At 38.8% G+C, this 15579-nt stretch overlaps 1 protein-coding gene across 5 annotated transcripts in view; it reads right to left on the minus strand.

Annotated features, from left to right (window-relative positions):
- usp42 (ubiquitin specific peptidase 42) overlaps nucleotides 1-15579 on the minus strand; it is a 90295-nt gene that overhangs the window by 35987 nt on the left and 38729 nt on the right. For all 5 annotated transcript variants that reach the window (XM_059978991.1, XM_059978988.1, XM_059978989.1 and 2 more), the window contains 7 exons: nucleotides 12613-12680; nucleotides 12319-12389; nucleotides 10564-10646; nucleotides 4480-4591; nucleotides 2203-2343; nucleotides 1317-1417; nucleotides 1085-1226 (listed from right to left, as the gene is read on the minus strand). In XM_059978991.1, the coding sequence (XP_059834974.1) occupies nucleotides 1085-1226; nucleotides 1317-1417; nucleotides 2203-2343; nucleotides 4480-4591; nucleotides 10564-10646; nucleotides 12319-12389; nucleotides 12613-12680 (718 nt within the window). The remainder of the gene's footprint in view (nucleotides 1-1084; nucleotides 1227-1316; nucleotides 1418-2202; nucleotides 2344-4479; nucleotides 4592-10563; nucleotides 10647-12318; nucleotides 12390-12612; nucleotides 12681-15579) is intronic.

Consider the following 15579-nt stretch of genomic DNA (forward strand, 5'->3'; position numbering starts at 1 on the left):
GGTAGATTATTTTCTGGGTCCGGGAACGCTCAAAAGTTCTTCCCGAATAAATTAATGGTAATCGCTTCTTCGTTTTACGAAAGGTTTCACAGGAACACTCTACTTTTGGATAGAGGGGGAACCTGTACCTAACACTCAATGCAAAATAAAACAGTACATACCATTCACGATAATAAGATGAATAACTTAGATAAATTTAATAAACACAAGAGAATCCAGAGATTCTTGAAATCTAGAGCAACACACAAAATACTGGAGGAATTCAAGTCAGGAAGCATATATGGATAGGAATAAGCAGTTGACATTTCAAGCTGAGACCCTAGTGAAGGGCTATTGTAAATAAGCTTTTGAGTCTTGGTGCTGCATGCAGTAGTAGAAGGTAATGAAGCCAAACCTATTAATCATGATCTTGCATTTATTCAGCTTCAGTATATTTAAAGGTGAGGTTGATAGGTTTTTGATTAGTAAGGTGTGAAAGGTTACAGGGCAAAGACAAAAGAATGGGGTTGAGAGGGATAATAAATCAGACATGATGGAATTTCATAGCACACTCAATGGGCTGAATGGCCTAACTGCTCCTCTGGTCTTATGGTGTCAGAGATTGAAATATTTATTTTTGAACAATGCAGAGAAATCAAACTAAAACCAAAAATATTCCAATGAACCCACCCACTTAGCTTCACCTATCACCTTCTAACTAGATCTTCTCCCAGCACCTGTTTATTCTAGCAACTTCTCCTCTCCTTTCCAGTCCTGAGGAAAGGTCTTGACCCATCATTTCCATCAATGCTGCCTGACCTGTTGAGCTCCCCCGGCATTTGTATGTATCGCTCCAGATATCCAGCACCTGCAGAATCCCTTGTGTTTTCAAATGTCCGTTCCCTTGATTTCACACAAAAAACACCCACAAGTACATAATCCTATCTCAATAACACCTCTTATGATAAATGGTGTAATTAAAATCTAAGACACCAAATTTTTTTGCTGCATCACATCAGCATGTATGCTGGATGCCACTGGCTCATCTCATACAAAAATATTAAGCGATTGCCCCCAAGCTGACAAATTCACTTATTTTTCCTACCTTGGTCATTTGTGGAGAGAGTTGTGATCCAATGAAACCAGAAAGAGACTGGTTGGTAGCCAATCGCTGATTGACAGGTGGCCTCGGAGAAGACTGGCCCATGTGATTAGAATGCTTTGACCCATTTTTTGTGTCATGTGATCTGAAAAAAAATCATGCATTATTGCTTTAGTCAAAGGGCAAAGTTCTGAGTACATGAAAATTTCACTTCCCAAATATCTTGTTGAAGTACCTGATATAAAACAGTACATAAGCTTGCTGATTCAGCACTGATCGGATATCACTTGCAGATACGAGGGAATCGTTCATCTGGTACCACTGTCCATTACTTGCCTGGAGACATATTCATTTTCAATTACAAACAGTGGTTAAAGCTTCCACTACAAAATCATGTTCTGAAGAAATACTAGGAACTTAACACATTCACCCAAAAACTTACAGTAATTTTTAGAGATTTGGTTAAACATACTACGGGATGGCACAGTAGCAAGCAGTTAGTGCAATTGCTCTTAGCATCAGTGATCACTGATAGGGGTTTTGATTCCTACCACTGTTGGTAAGTAGCTTATATACTCTCCCTGCGACTGCGTGTGTTTCCTCCCATATTCCAAAGACGTACAGGTTTGGGTTATGCTTGGGCATACTACATTGGCACCAGAAGAGTGGCCACACTTGCAGGTTGTTCCCAGCACACCCCCGACGCAACTGATGGATTTTATTTCAAGTTTCAATGTACGTGTGTCAAATAGGGTTAATCTTCAATCACATTCCCACTTGGTGGTGCAATAATATCAGTGCCGGACTCTGGAGCGGAAGTTCCCAAGTTCAAACCCAAGTCAGGTTTAGTGTCAAGCTAGCAACTCGGCCTCGTAAAAACAAGAATAGCTTACTACAGAAACACCATCATGATGGTGCCCCGTTAACTCCACTGCCCAGTTAAGGGCCATTCTTCTTCAATCACATTAACCCAAAAATATACAGATAACTTTTGATGCAAATACCTTTTAATAATTTGACTACTTCTGAAATTATAATCATATGTGCTATGTCTTTTGCACCTCAGCTCCGGAGGAATGCTGTTTATGTATGGTTGAATGATAACTGAACTAAGTAATTACCTTGATGTAACAGTAGTAATGTCCAGCATGACAGCTGAATCCTGAATGTACCAACACTGCATACAAAGCATAGACCACCGGTTCTCCGTTTGACTGTGACATATAAGGCCGAACATCCAGATACTCAGAATATCTCACCTCCTAAAATTAAGATGGCTTGCTTCATAAATAAGGTATTGCAAATCTTTGTACATTTTAAAATACTTTATTCCATAATTAATCTCATAACAAGGGAAATAATGAATTTGCTCAAGTTACAGAAATTTGGATAAGATATGGCAGTGGTTGTTGAGGCAGGTACATCAGAGGCATTTAAGAAACTCTAAGATAGGCACGGTTGACTGAAAATGGAAGGCTATGTAGGAGGGAAGAGTTAGATTGATCTTAGAGTTAAAAGATCGGCACAACAGTGGCAGCAGAAGGGCTTGTAAGTTTCTGTAGTTAAAAAGTGCAGCCTTAATGGGCAGATAGTCTTGATGCACATTTTGAATACTTCATGTTGAAACACTTCAGAAGGACTTCACTGATCATAAAGTACTCTGGGATGGCACTAAAAAAAAACTAGATACACTAAAAACTATTTGCATTGCTCTGAATCACAGTATCTTTCTCTTAAGAGCACCCCATTTTGCCTCAGGTGGAGAGGGCTGCAACTTGGCCCTATAATATTCAATATAGAGATCCTGTATGTCTCAAGGGAACAGAGTTTTCCACCACTGATAGAAGGGCCAGTCCCAGAAAGTAAAGTCAATATTGATTACGTATTTTAATGCAAGTATATGAAAGCAACACAAATCTCATTTAACCAACCTCAATATTCAGATAAATGAGCTTCGATAAGTGGTCTCAAAGTCTAAACAGAACAACTTGGTGTCTCAATTGGAACTTGCACTTTACTCTTAAATGATGACAAAAAACAAACTAGGTTGAGAGGAAACGGTGAGTTTAAGAACGTAATTAACCAGAGGAGGAGTAGAGTGGAATATCTGCTGTTCAGGCACATGGTGGATCGAAGCCCACATTTCCTAATATTACCCACTTTTCTCTCAATTCATTTGACAACCAGAACTCTTCTTGTTGTTTTGATAAACTCAATGACTAAACCAGGATAGAAAATTCCAAAGATCCATCACCCCTTCAATGAGGAAATTTCTCCTCAGCCCAGCTCTATGTGCTCCACACCCTATTCATTGACAATGACCACTGGTGCCAAACTCCTCCATTCACCCTAATGTGTCTTGTAAGAACATGGCAAACTTTAAAGGATTAATTCCAATTCTTCTTAGCTGCAGGGCACAATCTATCCAATTTCTTCTTTTTTAGCCAACCTGCCCTCTCTGGGAACAGCAAGTCTGTGAATAGATTCTATACTCCTATGGCAAGTATATCACCAAAGCCCTAAATAATCACAGCAAGACTATTATACTTTTATACTAAGTACTCTCGTAACAAACATCAAAAAGTTATTTTCTTTCAACACCACTTGCTACACCTGTATGTTGTCTTTCAGTGACCTGTCTGCATGAACACCTATGCCTCTTTGAACATTAATTAGTTTCTCTCTGTTTAAATTTAATTCTGCTTTATGGTTGTAATCAACAAACCAGATTACTTCATACTTTCCCACAATTAGATCGTCTCCCCCATATTCTTGCCCATGTACACAGCATAACGCTATTACAGCACCAGGGACCAAGTTCAACTCCACCACTGTCTTTAAGGAGTTTAACCACATGGTTTCTTCCAAATACTCCCACATTCCAAAGACATACAGTACTGTATACTGGTTAACATAGGAAGGTGGTTGGGAAACAGGAATAAGAGTACTTAGCTTTGTATTATCTTAGCAATATTAAATATTACTTGGTATCTGGAAGGACCTAATATACAGTATGTGCAAATGTCTTAGGCACCCTAGCTATATATAGTACCTGTGCCAAAGACTTCTGAGTACTGCAGTCCCAAAAATCAGGTTAATTGATCATCTGGGTCTAATTGGAAGGCTTGGCTCATTGGGCCAGAAGGGCCTGCTACTATGCTGTATCTCTAAGGAAACAATAAACATCTGTATCCCTCGTAGCCTCTTTATATCCTCTTCCCTCTGAAAAACCTTATTTAGTATTCTATTATATAACTAAGAAAAGAAACCAGAGGCTGTGAAAAACAGTAAAGGTAATTCATGACATCATAATTTGAACATGCTCGTTTAAGGCAGTTACCCTAGAGAATGCCTTGTCTCAAACACTGATGTATTAATTCTCAAAACTAAAACAATACCTTTGCAATCTTTCCACCGGTAAAGTTAGCAAAGCGCTTTAGGGAGAGTGTCAGCACGTTTGAAGCTCGATGGATGGTGAATCGCTTTGAGGCAGGAACCATTTTCTTACACCTGGTTTTATTACAAAAGAAATCAGACAATTAGCTAACTACTTGTTTGAAGTTACCACACAGCTACAACGCCTATAAAAAGTATTCTCCTCTCTTGGAAGAATTCATGTTTTATTGTTTTACAACATTGATTCACAGTAGATTTAATTTGGCATTTTTTGGACACTGATAATAGAAAAAGACTCTTCCGTGTCAAAGTGAAAATAAATCTCTATAAAATGATCAAAATTAAATACAAGTATACAAAAAACAAATCAATTGATTGCAAAGTATTCACCTCCTTTAATATGACACACCAAATGACTGGTACAGCCAATGGTTTTTAGAAGTCACAGAATTAGTTAAATGAAGATCTGTTTTTGGAGACCTTTGTGCAATTGATTGTAGTAAAAATACACCTGTATCTGGAAGGTCCAACCGCTAGTGAATCAGTATCTCGGCAAAAACACCACCATGAAGGCAAAATAACACTCCAAGCAACTCTGCGAAAAGGTTATTGAAAAGCACAAGTCAAGAGATGAATACAAGAAAATTTCCAAGTCACTGAATATCCCTTGGAGTACAGTCAATCAAGAAATGGAAAGAATATGGCACAGCTGTAAATCTGCCTGGTGTAGGCCATTCACAAAAACTGAGTGACCATGCAAGAAGGGGACCAGTGAGGGAGGCCACCATGACACTTGTGGCATTTCCGGAGGAGCTACAAGCTTCAGTGGCTGAGATGGGAGAGACTGCGTATACAACAACTGTGGCCCGGGTCCTTCACCAGTTGCAGCTTTATTGGAGAATGACAAAGAGAAAGCCATTGTTGAAAAAACATATATGAAATCTTGGCTAGAGTTTGCCAGAAGGCATGTGGGAGACTCTGAAGTCAATCAGAATCAGATATATTATCGCTGGCATGTATTGTAAAATTTGTTAACTTAGCAGCAGTGCAATGCAATACATAATATAGAAGGAAAAACAAAAAAATATATAAGTGAATTAATTACAGTCAGTGCATATTGAATAGATTAAAAATCATGCAAAACCAGAAATATATATTAAAAAAAGTGAGGTAGTGTCCAAGGGTTCAATGTCCAATGTCAACTGAAATCAAAATTGAGGTTTTTGTGCCAATAGACTACATGCTATGTTTGGTGATAGTCAAATGCCACACATCATCAAAAACACACCATCGATGCTGCCTGACCTGCTGAGTTCCTCAAACGCTTTGTGTGTGTTGCTTTGGACATGAAGCAGGGTGGTGGCTACATCACATTGTGGGGATGCTTCACTGCAGTAGGTGCTGGAAGGCTTATGGAGAGTAAAATGAACACAGCAAAATACAGGGAAATTCTGGAGGAAAACCTGATGCAGTCTGCATGAGAAAAGAGACTCAGGAGAAGATTTACTTTCTAGCAAGACAATGACCCCAAGCATAAAGCCAAAGCTGCAAAGGAATGGCTTAAAAACAACAAAGTTAATGCCCTGGAGTGGCCAAGTCAGAGACCAGATCTCAATGCAATTGAGAATTTGTGGCTGGACTTGAAAAGGACTGTTCACTCACGATAACCATGCAATGTGACAGAGCTTGAGCAGTTCTGTAAAGGAAAATGGGGAAAAATTGCATTGTCTAGATGTGCAAAGCTGATTACAGTCTCAAGGTTGTAATTGTTGTCAAAGTTGCATCTAATAAATACTGACTTGAAGAGGGTGAATACTTTTGCAATCAATTGTTGTGTTTTATATTTGTAATTAATTCAGATCACTTTGTAGAGATCTGCTTTCACTGACACAAAAGAGCCTTTTCCGTTGATCAGTGTCAAAAAAGCCAAATTAAATCCACTGTGATTCAATACTGTAAAACAATAAAACATGAAAACTTCCAAGGGGTTGAATACTTTTTAGAGGCACTGTATGATTTGGATTTGTTAGTTGTAAGACACATGAAGGAGAATTGGGACATTTGGCCCATTGAGTCTGCTCTTTTAAAATAACCTTGCATGCTAGAAAGTGCTATTTAATGCAGAACATTTATCTTGCAATATATATCAAACAAATGTGCTTGAGGAACCAAAGGTCTGGTTTTTCATCTGCTAAGCTGTGACAGGAAATTGCATTAATTAGAGAATTTCACCTTTTAGCCTGTACCCCTTCCCCTTCCTTTCCAGTCCTGACAAACAGACTTGGCCCAAATCGTGGGCTGTTTATTCCCCTCCATGGATGCTGCCTGACCTGCTGAGTTCCTCAAACACTTTGTGTGTGTTGCTTTGGACATCCAGCATCAGCAGAGTCTCTTATGTTTATGGTCAATTTCTTGCCTTTGCTGTTTAATAGATTGCTTCGCACAGAAATGATATTCTTGGCCACCAAAATTGTACCCTGGCAAATGGTAATTTAAACTTCAAATTAAGAGACTACTTAAAAAAAAATTAACAAACAACAAAGTAAACAAGCAAGTCTTTTTACAATGCCACAACTGCAGAGTTCTCAGTTTTAGCTGAATGATAATAACAGTGCGATCCTTTTGATATTTGAGTAGTATAAGAATTCCAAATAAACCACTTTAAACAATGTGACATTAAGGCCAGATTTAAATATATATACACAAGATACAATATTACCTATCTCTACTATTGATAAGGTTGTGAAGTTTAAGGTTATTGGTATTCTCCCGTATTCAGTAATAAGACAATCATAATATTTCATTCAGTTATACTGTCCACTAAACTGGCCACTGATCTAATCAGGAAACATTAACTTGATGCAGTTTTGGATGACTGTCTACCAAGATCTGCTTTTTATTCTCTGTAGGCAAACCCTTAACCGGAATAATTGAAGAATGGAAAGAGTTATTATTTTAAACCTCTTAAAGGACAAATATTTCAAAGGGAAATCTCCATGGAAAAATATATTCTTTATGCACAAAATGATTGATGCTGTTGCTAGAACATGGCGTCACAGTAGCGCAGGAGTTAGTGTGATAAATTACTATTTGAAACCTCTTAAAGGGCAAATATTTCAAATGGATGGTGTTCTGGAGTTCAGGGTTCAATTCTAGCACCGTCTGTACGGAGCTTGTATGTTCCCCCCATGAACCAATTTCCTGAGTGCTCCAGTTTCCTCTTAAGTTTTATCGGTTAGTAGGTTAACTAGTCATTCTAAATTGTCCTGTGATTAGGCTAGGGTTAAATCAGGGGTTACTGGGCAAGGCGGCTCATTGGGCCGGAAGGAATTGTTCCATGCTGTATTTTCCGATAAATAAAAATAAAATCCTTTTATAGTTTATTGCATTTCAGATGGAATTTCACAACTCAGAATCTAAAAGAGATGAAGGTTCTCATCTGAAACACATGACATGCTAAAAAAGCAGTACATGCAGACTGCTTGTAATTTACCAGTTTTACAGGAAGTTTTATTGAAAGATGCATCAGAAAGGCCCAGTGTATTCCTCCATGCTTTCTCTGTTTTACGATGGGATAGCTGACAGTAAGATAATGACATGATATTAAATGGGGGAAGAGGTTAAAAACATTAGTTCTCTGCTCCAACAGTGAGGGTGGCACATAGTGCAACATTTTATATCGTCGGCAGTAAGACTGGGGTTTAATTCCTCCCGTGCCTGTAAGGAGTTTGTATGTTCTCCCCATTACTGTGTGGGTTTCCTCCCACATTGCAAACACATACAGGTTAGTGTTAGTGGGCTTGCTATTTTGGCTTTGGAAGCATGACAATGCTTGCTTATTATCATTGTGAAATATACTCAAAGACTTGGCCTCCACAGTCATCTGTGGCAATGAATTCTAGATTCGCCTCCCTCTGGCTAGAGAAATTCCTCCTCACCTCTGTTCTAAAGAGACACCCTTCTATTCTGAGGCTGTGCCCTCTGGTCCTAGACTCAATTACTGTTGGAAACATCCTCTCCAAAGACACTCTACCTAGGCCTTTCAATACTTGATAGGTTTCATTGAGGATTCCCCCCTCCCCCCCACCAATTCTTCTAAACTCCAGTGAGGACCAGCTCAGAGCCATCAAACCCTTTCAATCCCTGAATCATTCTCATGAATCTCCTCTGGACCCCTCTGCAACTGCACATCTCCTTTGATATGGAGCCACAACACTGCTCATAATACTCCAAATGTGGTCTAATATCTTATAAAGCCTCAGCATTACATCCTTACTTTTATATTCTAGTCCTCTCAAAATGAATGCTGACATTGCTCTTGCTTTTCTATCTACTCAATCTACGAGTTAACCTTTAGTGAGAGCTGCACTGGGACTCACAAGTCCCTTCTGATTTCTGAAATAGCTCCTTGCTTGGAAAATAGTTTATATCTTTATTCCTTCCACCAAAATGCATGACCATCCACTTCTCTACATTATATTCCATCTGCCACTTCTTTGTCCATTCTCCTAATCTGTTGGAAGTCTTTCTGCAGATTCCCTGCTTCCTCAACACTACTTACCCCTTCACCTATTTTTATATAATCTGTAAAGTTGGCCGATGTCTTATGATCTTTATCCATATTGAAATTTAACTCCACTGGACAGCCCCAAGCCCAGCTATGAAACGAAGAGGATTGAGCATGGGTCTAGTAACCAATGTAGCTCCCAACAAAACCTGGAGCCACAGAAACTCTAACAGAAGTTCTGAAGACTTGTCCCTGGGAGAGGAAGGATTATTGGTTAGAAGACATATGAAGTCACGTGGTGAAAGCTGTGGAAGCCATTGGGGCAATCAACCTCGTAAAGAGGACTCTGGTGAGCTGCTATCAGCGGCCTGTGCCCCAGTAGAAGTTATAGGTTTAAGAAGAACATAATGAAATTTGGTGGCTCCCAAATATGTAAAATTAATGTTAAGCAGTGCTATATGTTTCTTTGTCTTGTCATGGTAATTTCAAAGGAAATGTGAGGTGCAAATTGTTTTTTTTTTAAAAAACAAGAGTGCTGGGTGCCTGAGATGTGCTGCCTAAGTTGGTGGTAGAGGCAGATACATTAGAGACTTCTAAGAGATGCTTAGACAGACACATGAATGTGAGGAAAATGGAAGGATACTGACATTGTGTAGGCAGGCACAAGGAATTAGTTTACTTGGCCATTTGATGACTAAATTTTTTAGTTAGGCATAACATTGTGGAACGAAAGGTATTTTTCTGCGCTGTACTGTTCTATGCTTTAGGAGATCCTTGGTAAACTTTTAACAAGTTAGTGATAGACCATTCAAAGGTAAGAAATGCTGCAGTCCTGAAGCAAGTGGGTAATGTACAAGAAATGTCCCTCATTGTCAGTGGCTGGGAAGGATACCCTCATCTAAGAGACAGAGCAAGCTAGAGCTTTTCTCTTTGGAGCAAAGGAAGATGAGAGGTGACTTGATAGAGGTGTACAAGATAATAAGTGGCACAGTTCGAGTAGATAGCCAGAGACTTTTTCTAAGGATGGAATGGCTAAAATGAGAGGGCAAAACTTTAAAGTGTTTGGAGGAGGGTTTAAGCAGGATATCGGAGGTAGGTTTTATTTTACACAGCATGGTGAGTCTTTGAATGTGCTATCTGGATGGCGGTAGGCTCAGATACATTAGGGAAATTTAAAAGACTCTTAGGCACATGGATGAAAGAAAAATGGAGGGCTACTTAAGAGGGAAGGATTAAATTGATCTTGGAGTAGGTTAAAGGGTCAGCAATTGTGGGCTGAAGGAACAGCTTCTCCCCCTCTGCTATCAGATTACAAAATGGTCTGCAACCAGTACCTCACCCTTCCTCTTTTTCACCATTCATTTTTATAACGTATAGTAATTATGTCTTGCAACAAAACAACAAATTTCATGACACACATCAGTGGTAACAAACCTGATTCAGATTCCAAAATCCTGAGTACACTGGATTATCAGTGTGGAAGGTAAACTGCCGTGGTGATATCAATATATTAGACACAAAAGGGCCGATCAACAGTTGGCAACCAAACCTTAATTGCAGTAGCAAGTAGTTTACTCACTTGGTACATTTGTATGCATTTTCTCCATCTAGCTGTTCAGGTTTCACAAACTGATCCAGAGCTTTTGTGATGTTTGGTGCTGTCTATAAAAAATATTCACATATGATCATAAGACAAAATACTAAAATTCTTAAAAATCCCAAAATGTTTAATACATTGAGAGTCTTAAAAGCATGTGAAAGATTTATATTTGTTATAACCATTCCCTGAACCACTGGACTGAAAAATAAAATTCTACAAAATTAAAAAGAAATCACATGCAACTTAAAATTAAATTAAAAATGAAAATCCAAACTGAACAGAAAACTAAAAGGTTATAAGTGTGTAATCAAGATCAGAATTTAATCAGCAACATAAACTTACATCTTTTATTCCCTCAAACCATAAGGTTATACTAAGTAGTTAATATTAGCAGCAAGTATCATCTGCTCATCAGTTATCAGATTTATAACAGCAAATTCAAAACATTTAATATCCAGACTTTTCACATCTGAATCAAGTTATAAAATTATTCTGCAAATTTCTCCCCCTCCCTCCTTTTCTATTCCCCATTCAGGTTCCCTTCTAATCTCCTCTTTACTCCTTACCTGCTTATCCTTTTCCTCTGGTTCCCTTCCTCCCACCCTTTCCCCCCATGGTCCACTCTCCTCTTCTGTAAGGTTCCTTCTTCTTCAGCCCTTTATTTTTAACCCATTACCTTCTAGCTTCTTACTTCACCTCCCTCCCCTCACCTGGCTTCACCTATCACCTTCCAACTTGTACTCCATCCCCTCCCTCCACCTTCTTATTCCCCCTTTCTTTCCAATCAATAATACAAAAGATTCAGTAGATGCTGGAAATCCAGAGTAACACACATAAAATACTGATGGAACTAACAGGTCAGGCAGTATCTATGGAAAAGAGTAAACATCAATGTTTGGGGCTGAGACCCTCCTCCCACCTTCTTATTCTGGCTTTTTGCCCCTTCTTTTCCAGTCTTGATGCAGGAACTTGGCTGAAAAATTGACTATTTATTCCCCTCCATAGCTGCCTGACCTCCTGAATTCCCCTGGATGTGTGCTACTGTAGATTTCCAGCATCTGCCAAATCTCATGTTTATAAATTGGCAACGATTGTATTAGCTGATAATTATCATGATGTATCCAAATTTCCTGCAGCCTAAAACAACGTAGTAATTTAGAAAAATTTTACCTACACTGCATGTTGGAAAAGAATCATTTACTACACAGGTATTTGGCCTATCATTCCTTTACCGGTTTCCATTTAGCCCTACTCCACTGATTTTTTTTACCCAAAGTCAGAGAATTTTTTCCAATCATTAATTTCTTGAAGTCCTGTTTTTAAAATGTGGATTTAAATGTAAATTAGTTAATGTAATCAAAAATGTAAATTGTATCCAGAAGCAAATACAATTCAATAGTCGAGACCAAATTAATGAGGTTTAATGAAGCTTGCTTTCAGTTCACTGTCTTCTTGTATAAAGGCAATGCTCCCAGTGGCTCATTTAGACTTGGGTTGCTTTGAAACGTTATTGACCTCTGTCTGAAGGTGAGGGCTAACCACAAAGACTGTCTTGTAGTTTGCTGCACTAGAAGCAAGCATAACCTCTGGGCAGTGTTTCTACAGCAAGGAAGTAAACCTCTCAGCTATGAAAATCAAGGTTGACTAATAGAAAAAGCTTGTACAAATGCAAAGACAGGGAATCGGTTCTTACAAATACAAGTTTGTTGATTAGCAAAAAGTATACTCAAATACCTTTATTTCTAGAGCAATATCCAAATATGGGTCATAGGTGTCAGAAACTCCTTTGCAGTTTAGGCATTTAACTAAAATCAGAAAAACACTGTTAGAAAAATACAGTAACATAAAATGTTCAAGAATTTTAACACTGAAGAACTTCAGCACAGTACAATAAATATCCACCTTTCTACGATCAGGTAATACTGATGCCTAGAAAGCAAAAAGCAGTTTTGATTTACACATCCATTAATTGTACAAGAAATGTTAAAAATATAAAATGACTCAAATCTTTATAAAAATACAACATACCTCTGGATCTTAAGTACCCTCCAAAAATTTGATATATCATTGTGGTGGCCTGAGTTTGTCTATCCAACCTGTGGAGGCATCAAGAAGAAAAATCAGTTTTACAATTAATCCTTGGTTAAAAATACATTCATTTTGACAGCACAACATACTGATTTTAAATATTTTAAATCAGTTTACTTATTCTCACAGCTAAAGAATTTATTTATAGGTATTCATTTATGACAGCACCAGAAGCATTATACTGTTGCATATATGTAAATGTCACAGATGCACTTTATCTCAACTTGTACATCTACAGGATACTTTTTTGTCTGTTAACATTATTTTAAGCGCTTTATGTGATTTGTAATGTGTTTTGCACCTTGGCCTGAGAGGAACATTGTTTTGTTTAGCTGTAGATGTGTACAATTGAATGACAATAAACTTGAACTAAAGTTTAATACCAAAACACAAGTGAAGCCTATAATAATATGGCAAACCACAGATGGAGCTCACTTCCAGTTGCTCCATGCTCTTAAGTATATGATAACAACAGAAACATGGAGAACTCTGTGCATTTCAAGCTGACCGCTTAAGAAATCTAACAGAAGCATACAAAGCCATGAACTGACCTACAGCGAATGAAACCCATCTTAGTGAAACCGTGGATGCTTTTGGTATTGACTTATTCACTCAGTGGCCGCTTCATTAGGTACAGGAGTGGAACCCAGTGGTCTTCTGCTGCTGCAGCCCATCTACTTCAAGGTTCAATGCATTGTGCACTCAGCAAAGCTCTTTTACAGACTACTATTGTATGACATAGTTATTTGAGGAACTGTCACCTTCCTGTCAGTCTGGCCATTCACCTCTGACTTCTCATTAACAAGTAGTTCAGGCCCACAGAATTGCTGCTCACTGGATGTTTTTTCACATCTTTCTCTATGTTCTTGAGACAGCTGTGCATGAAAATTCCAGGAGATCAGTAGTTTCTGAGATACTCAAACTACCGCATCTAGCACCAACAATCATCCCACAGTCAAAGTAATCCTTTTTTTCCCTATTCTGATGTTTGGTCTGAACAACTGAAACCTTTGACCATGCCTGCACACCTTTATGCATTGAGATGCTACCACATGATTTCTGATTAGATATCTGCATTTCAGAGCTTGTGTGCTATTAAGATGGAGAGTGACATAGTTAATTCAGAAACAAAGGTTCTGAACTTAAAGAAGGGTAAGGGTAACTTTGAAGGTATGAGACGTGAATTAGCTAAGATAGACTGGCAAATGATACTTAAAGGGTTGACGGTGGATACGCAATGGCAAGCATTTAAAGATTGCATGGATGAACTACAACAATTGTTCATCCCAGTTTGGCAAAAGAATAAACCAGGGAAGGTAGTGCATCAGTGGCTGACAAGGGAAATTAGGGATAGTATCAAGTCCAAAGAAGAAACATATAAATTAGCAAAAAAAAGCAGCACACCTGAGGACAGGGAGAAATTCAGAGACCAGCAGAGGAGGAGAAAGGGTTAGTTAGGAATGGGAAAAAAGATTATGAGAGAAAGCTGGCAGGGAACATAAAAAAACTGACTGTAAAAGCTTTTATTGATACGTGAAAAGAAAAAGATTGGTCAAGACAAATTTAGATCCTTTATAGCCAGAAACCAGGTGAATTGATCATAGGGAACAAAGACATGGCAGACCAATTGAATAACCACTTTGGTTCTGTCTTCACTGAGGAGGACATAAATAATCTTCCGGAAATAGTAAGGGACCGAGGGTCTAGTGAGATGGAGGAACTGAGGGAAATACATGTTAGTAGGGAAGTGGTGTTAGGTAAATTGAAGGGATTAAAGGCAGATAAATCCCCAGGGCCAGATGGTCTGCATCCCAGCGTGCTTAAGGAAGTAGTCCAAGAAATAGTGGATGCATTAGTGATAATTTTTCAAAACTCCTTAGATTCTGGATTAGTTCCTGAGGATTGGAGGGTGGCTAATGTAACCCCACTTTTTAAAAAAGGAGGGAGAGAAAAACCAGGGAATTATAGACCGGTTAGTCTGACATTGGTGGTGTAGAAAATGCCAGAGTCGGTTATCAAAGATGTGATAACAGCACATTTGGAAAGAGGTGAAATCATCGGACAAAGTGTGCATGGATTTGTGAAAGAAAAACCATGTCTGACGAATCTTATATAATTTTTTGAAGATGTAGCTAGTAGAGTGGATAGGGGAGAGCCAGTGGATAAGGTATATTTAGATTTTCAAAAGGCTTTTAACAAGGTCCCACACAGGAGATTAGTGTACAAACTTAAAGCACACGGTATTGGGGGTATGGTATTAATGTGGATAGGGAATTGGTTGGCAGACAGGAAGCAAAGAGTGGGAGTAAACGGGACCTTTTCAGAATGGCAGGCAGTGACTAGTGGGGTACCACAAGGCTCAGTGCTGGGACCCCAGTTGTTTACAATATATATTAATGATTTAGACGAGGGAATTAAATGCAGCATCTCCAAGTTTGCGGATGACACGAAGCTGGGCGGCGGTGTTAGCTGTGAGGAGGATGCTAAGAGGATGCAGGGTGACTTGGATAGGTTAGGTGAGTGGGCAAATTCATGGTAGATGCAATTTAATATGGATAAATGTGAGGTTATCCACTTTGGTTGCAAGAACAGGAAAACAGATTATTATCTGAACGGTGGCCGATTAGGAAAAGGGGAGATGCAACGAGACCTGGGTGTCATTGTACACCAGTCATTGAAGGTGGGCATGCAAGTACAGCAGGCGGTGAAAAAGGCAAATGGTATGTTGGCATTCATAGCAAAAGGATTTGAGTACAGGAGCAGGAAGGTTCTACTGTAGTTGTACAAGGCCTTGGTGAGACTGCACCTAGAATATTGTGTGCAGTTTTGGTCCCCTAATCTGAGGAAAGACATTCTTGCCATAGAGGGAGTACAGAGAAGGTTCACCAGATTGATTCCTGGGATGAC

This window comes from Hypanus sabinus, chromosome 9 (genome assembly GCF_030144855.1).
Source record: "Hypanus sabinus isolate sHypSab1 chromosome 9, sHypSab1.hap1, whole genome shotgun sequence".
NCBI classification, from domain to species: domain Eukaryota; kingdom Metazoa; phylum Chordata; class Chondrichthyes; order Myliobatiformes; family Dasyatidae; genus Hypanus; species Hypanus sabinus.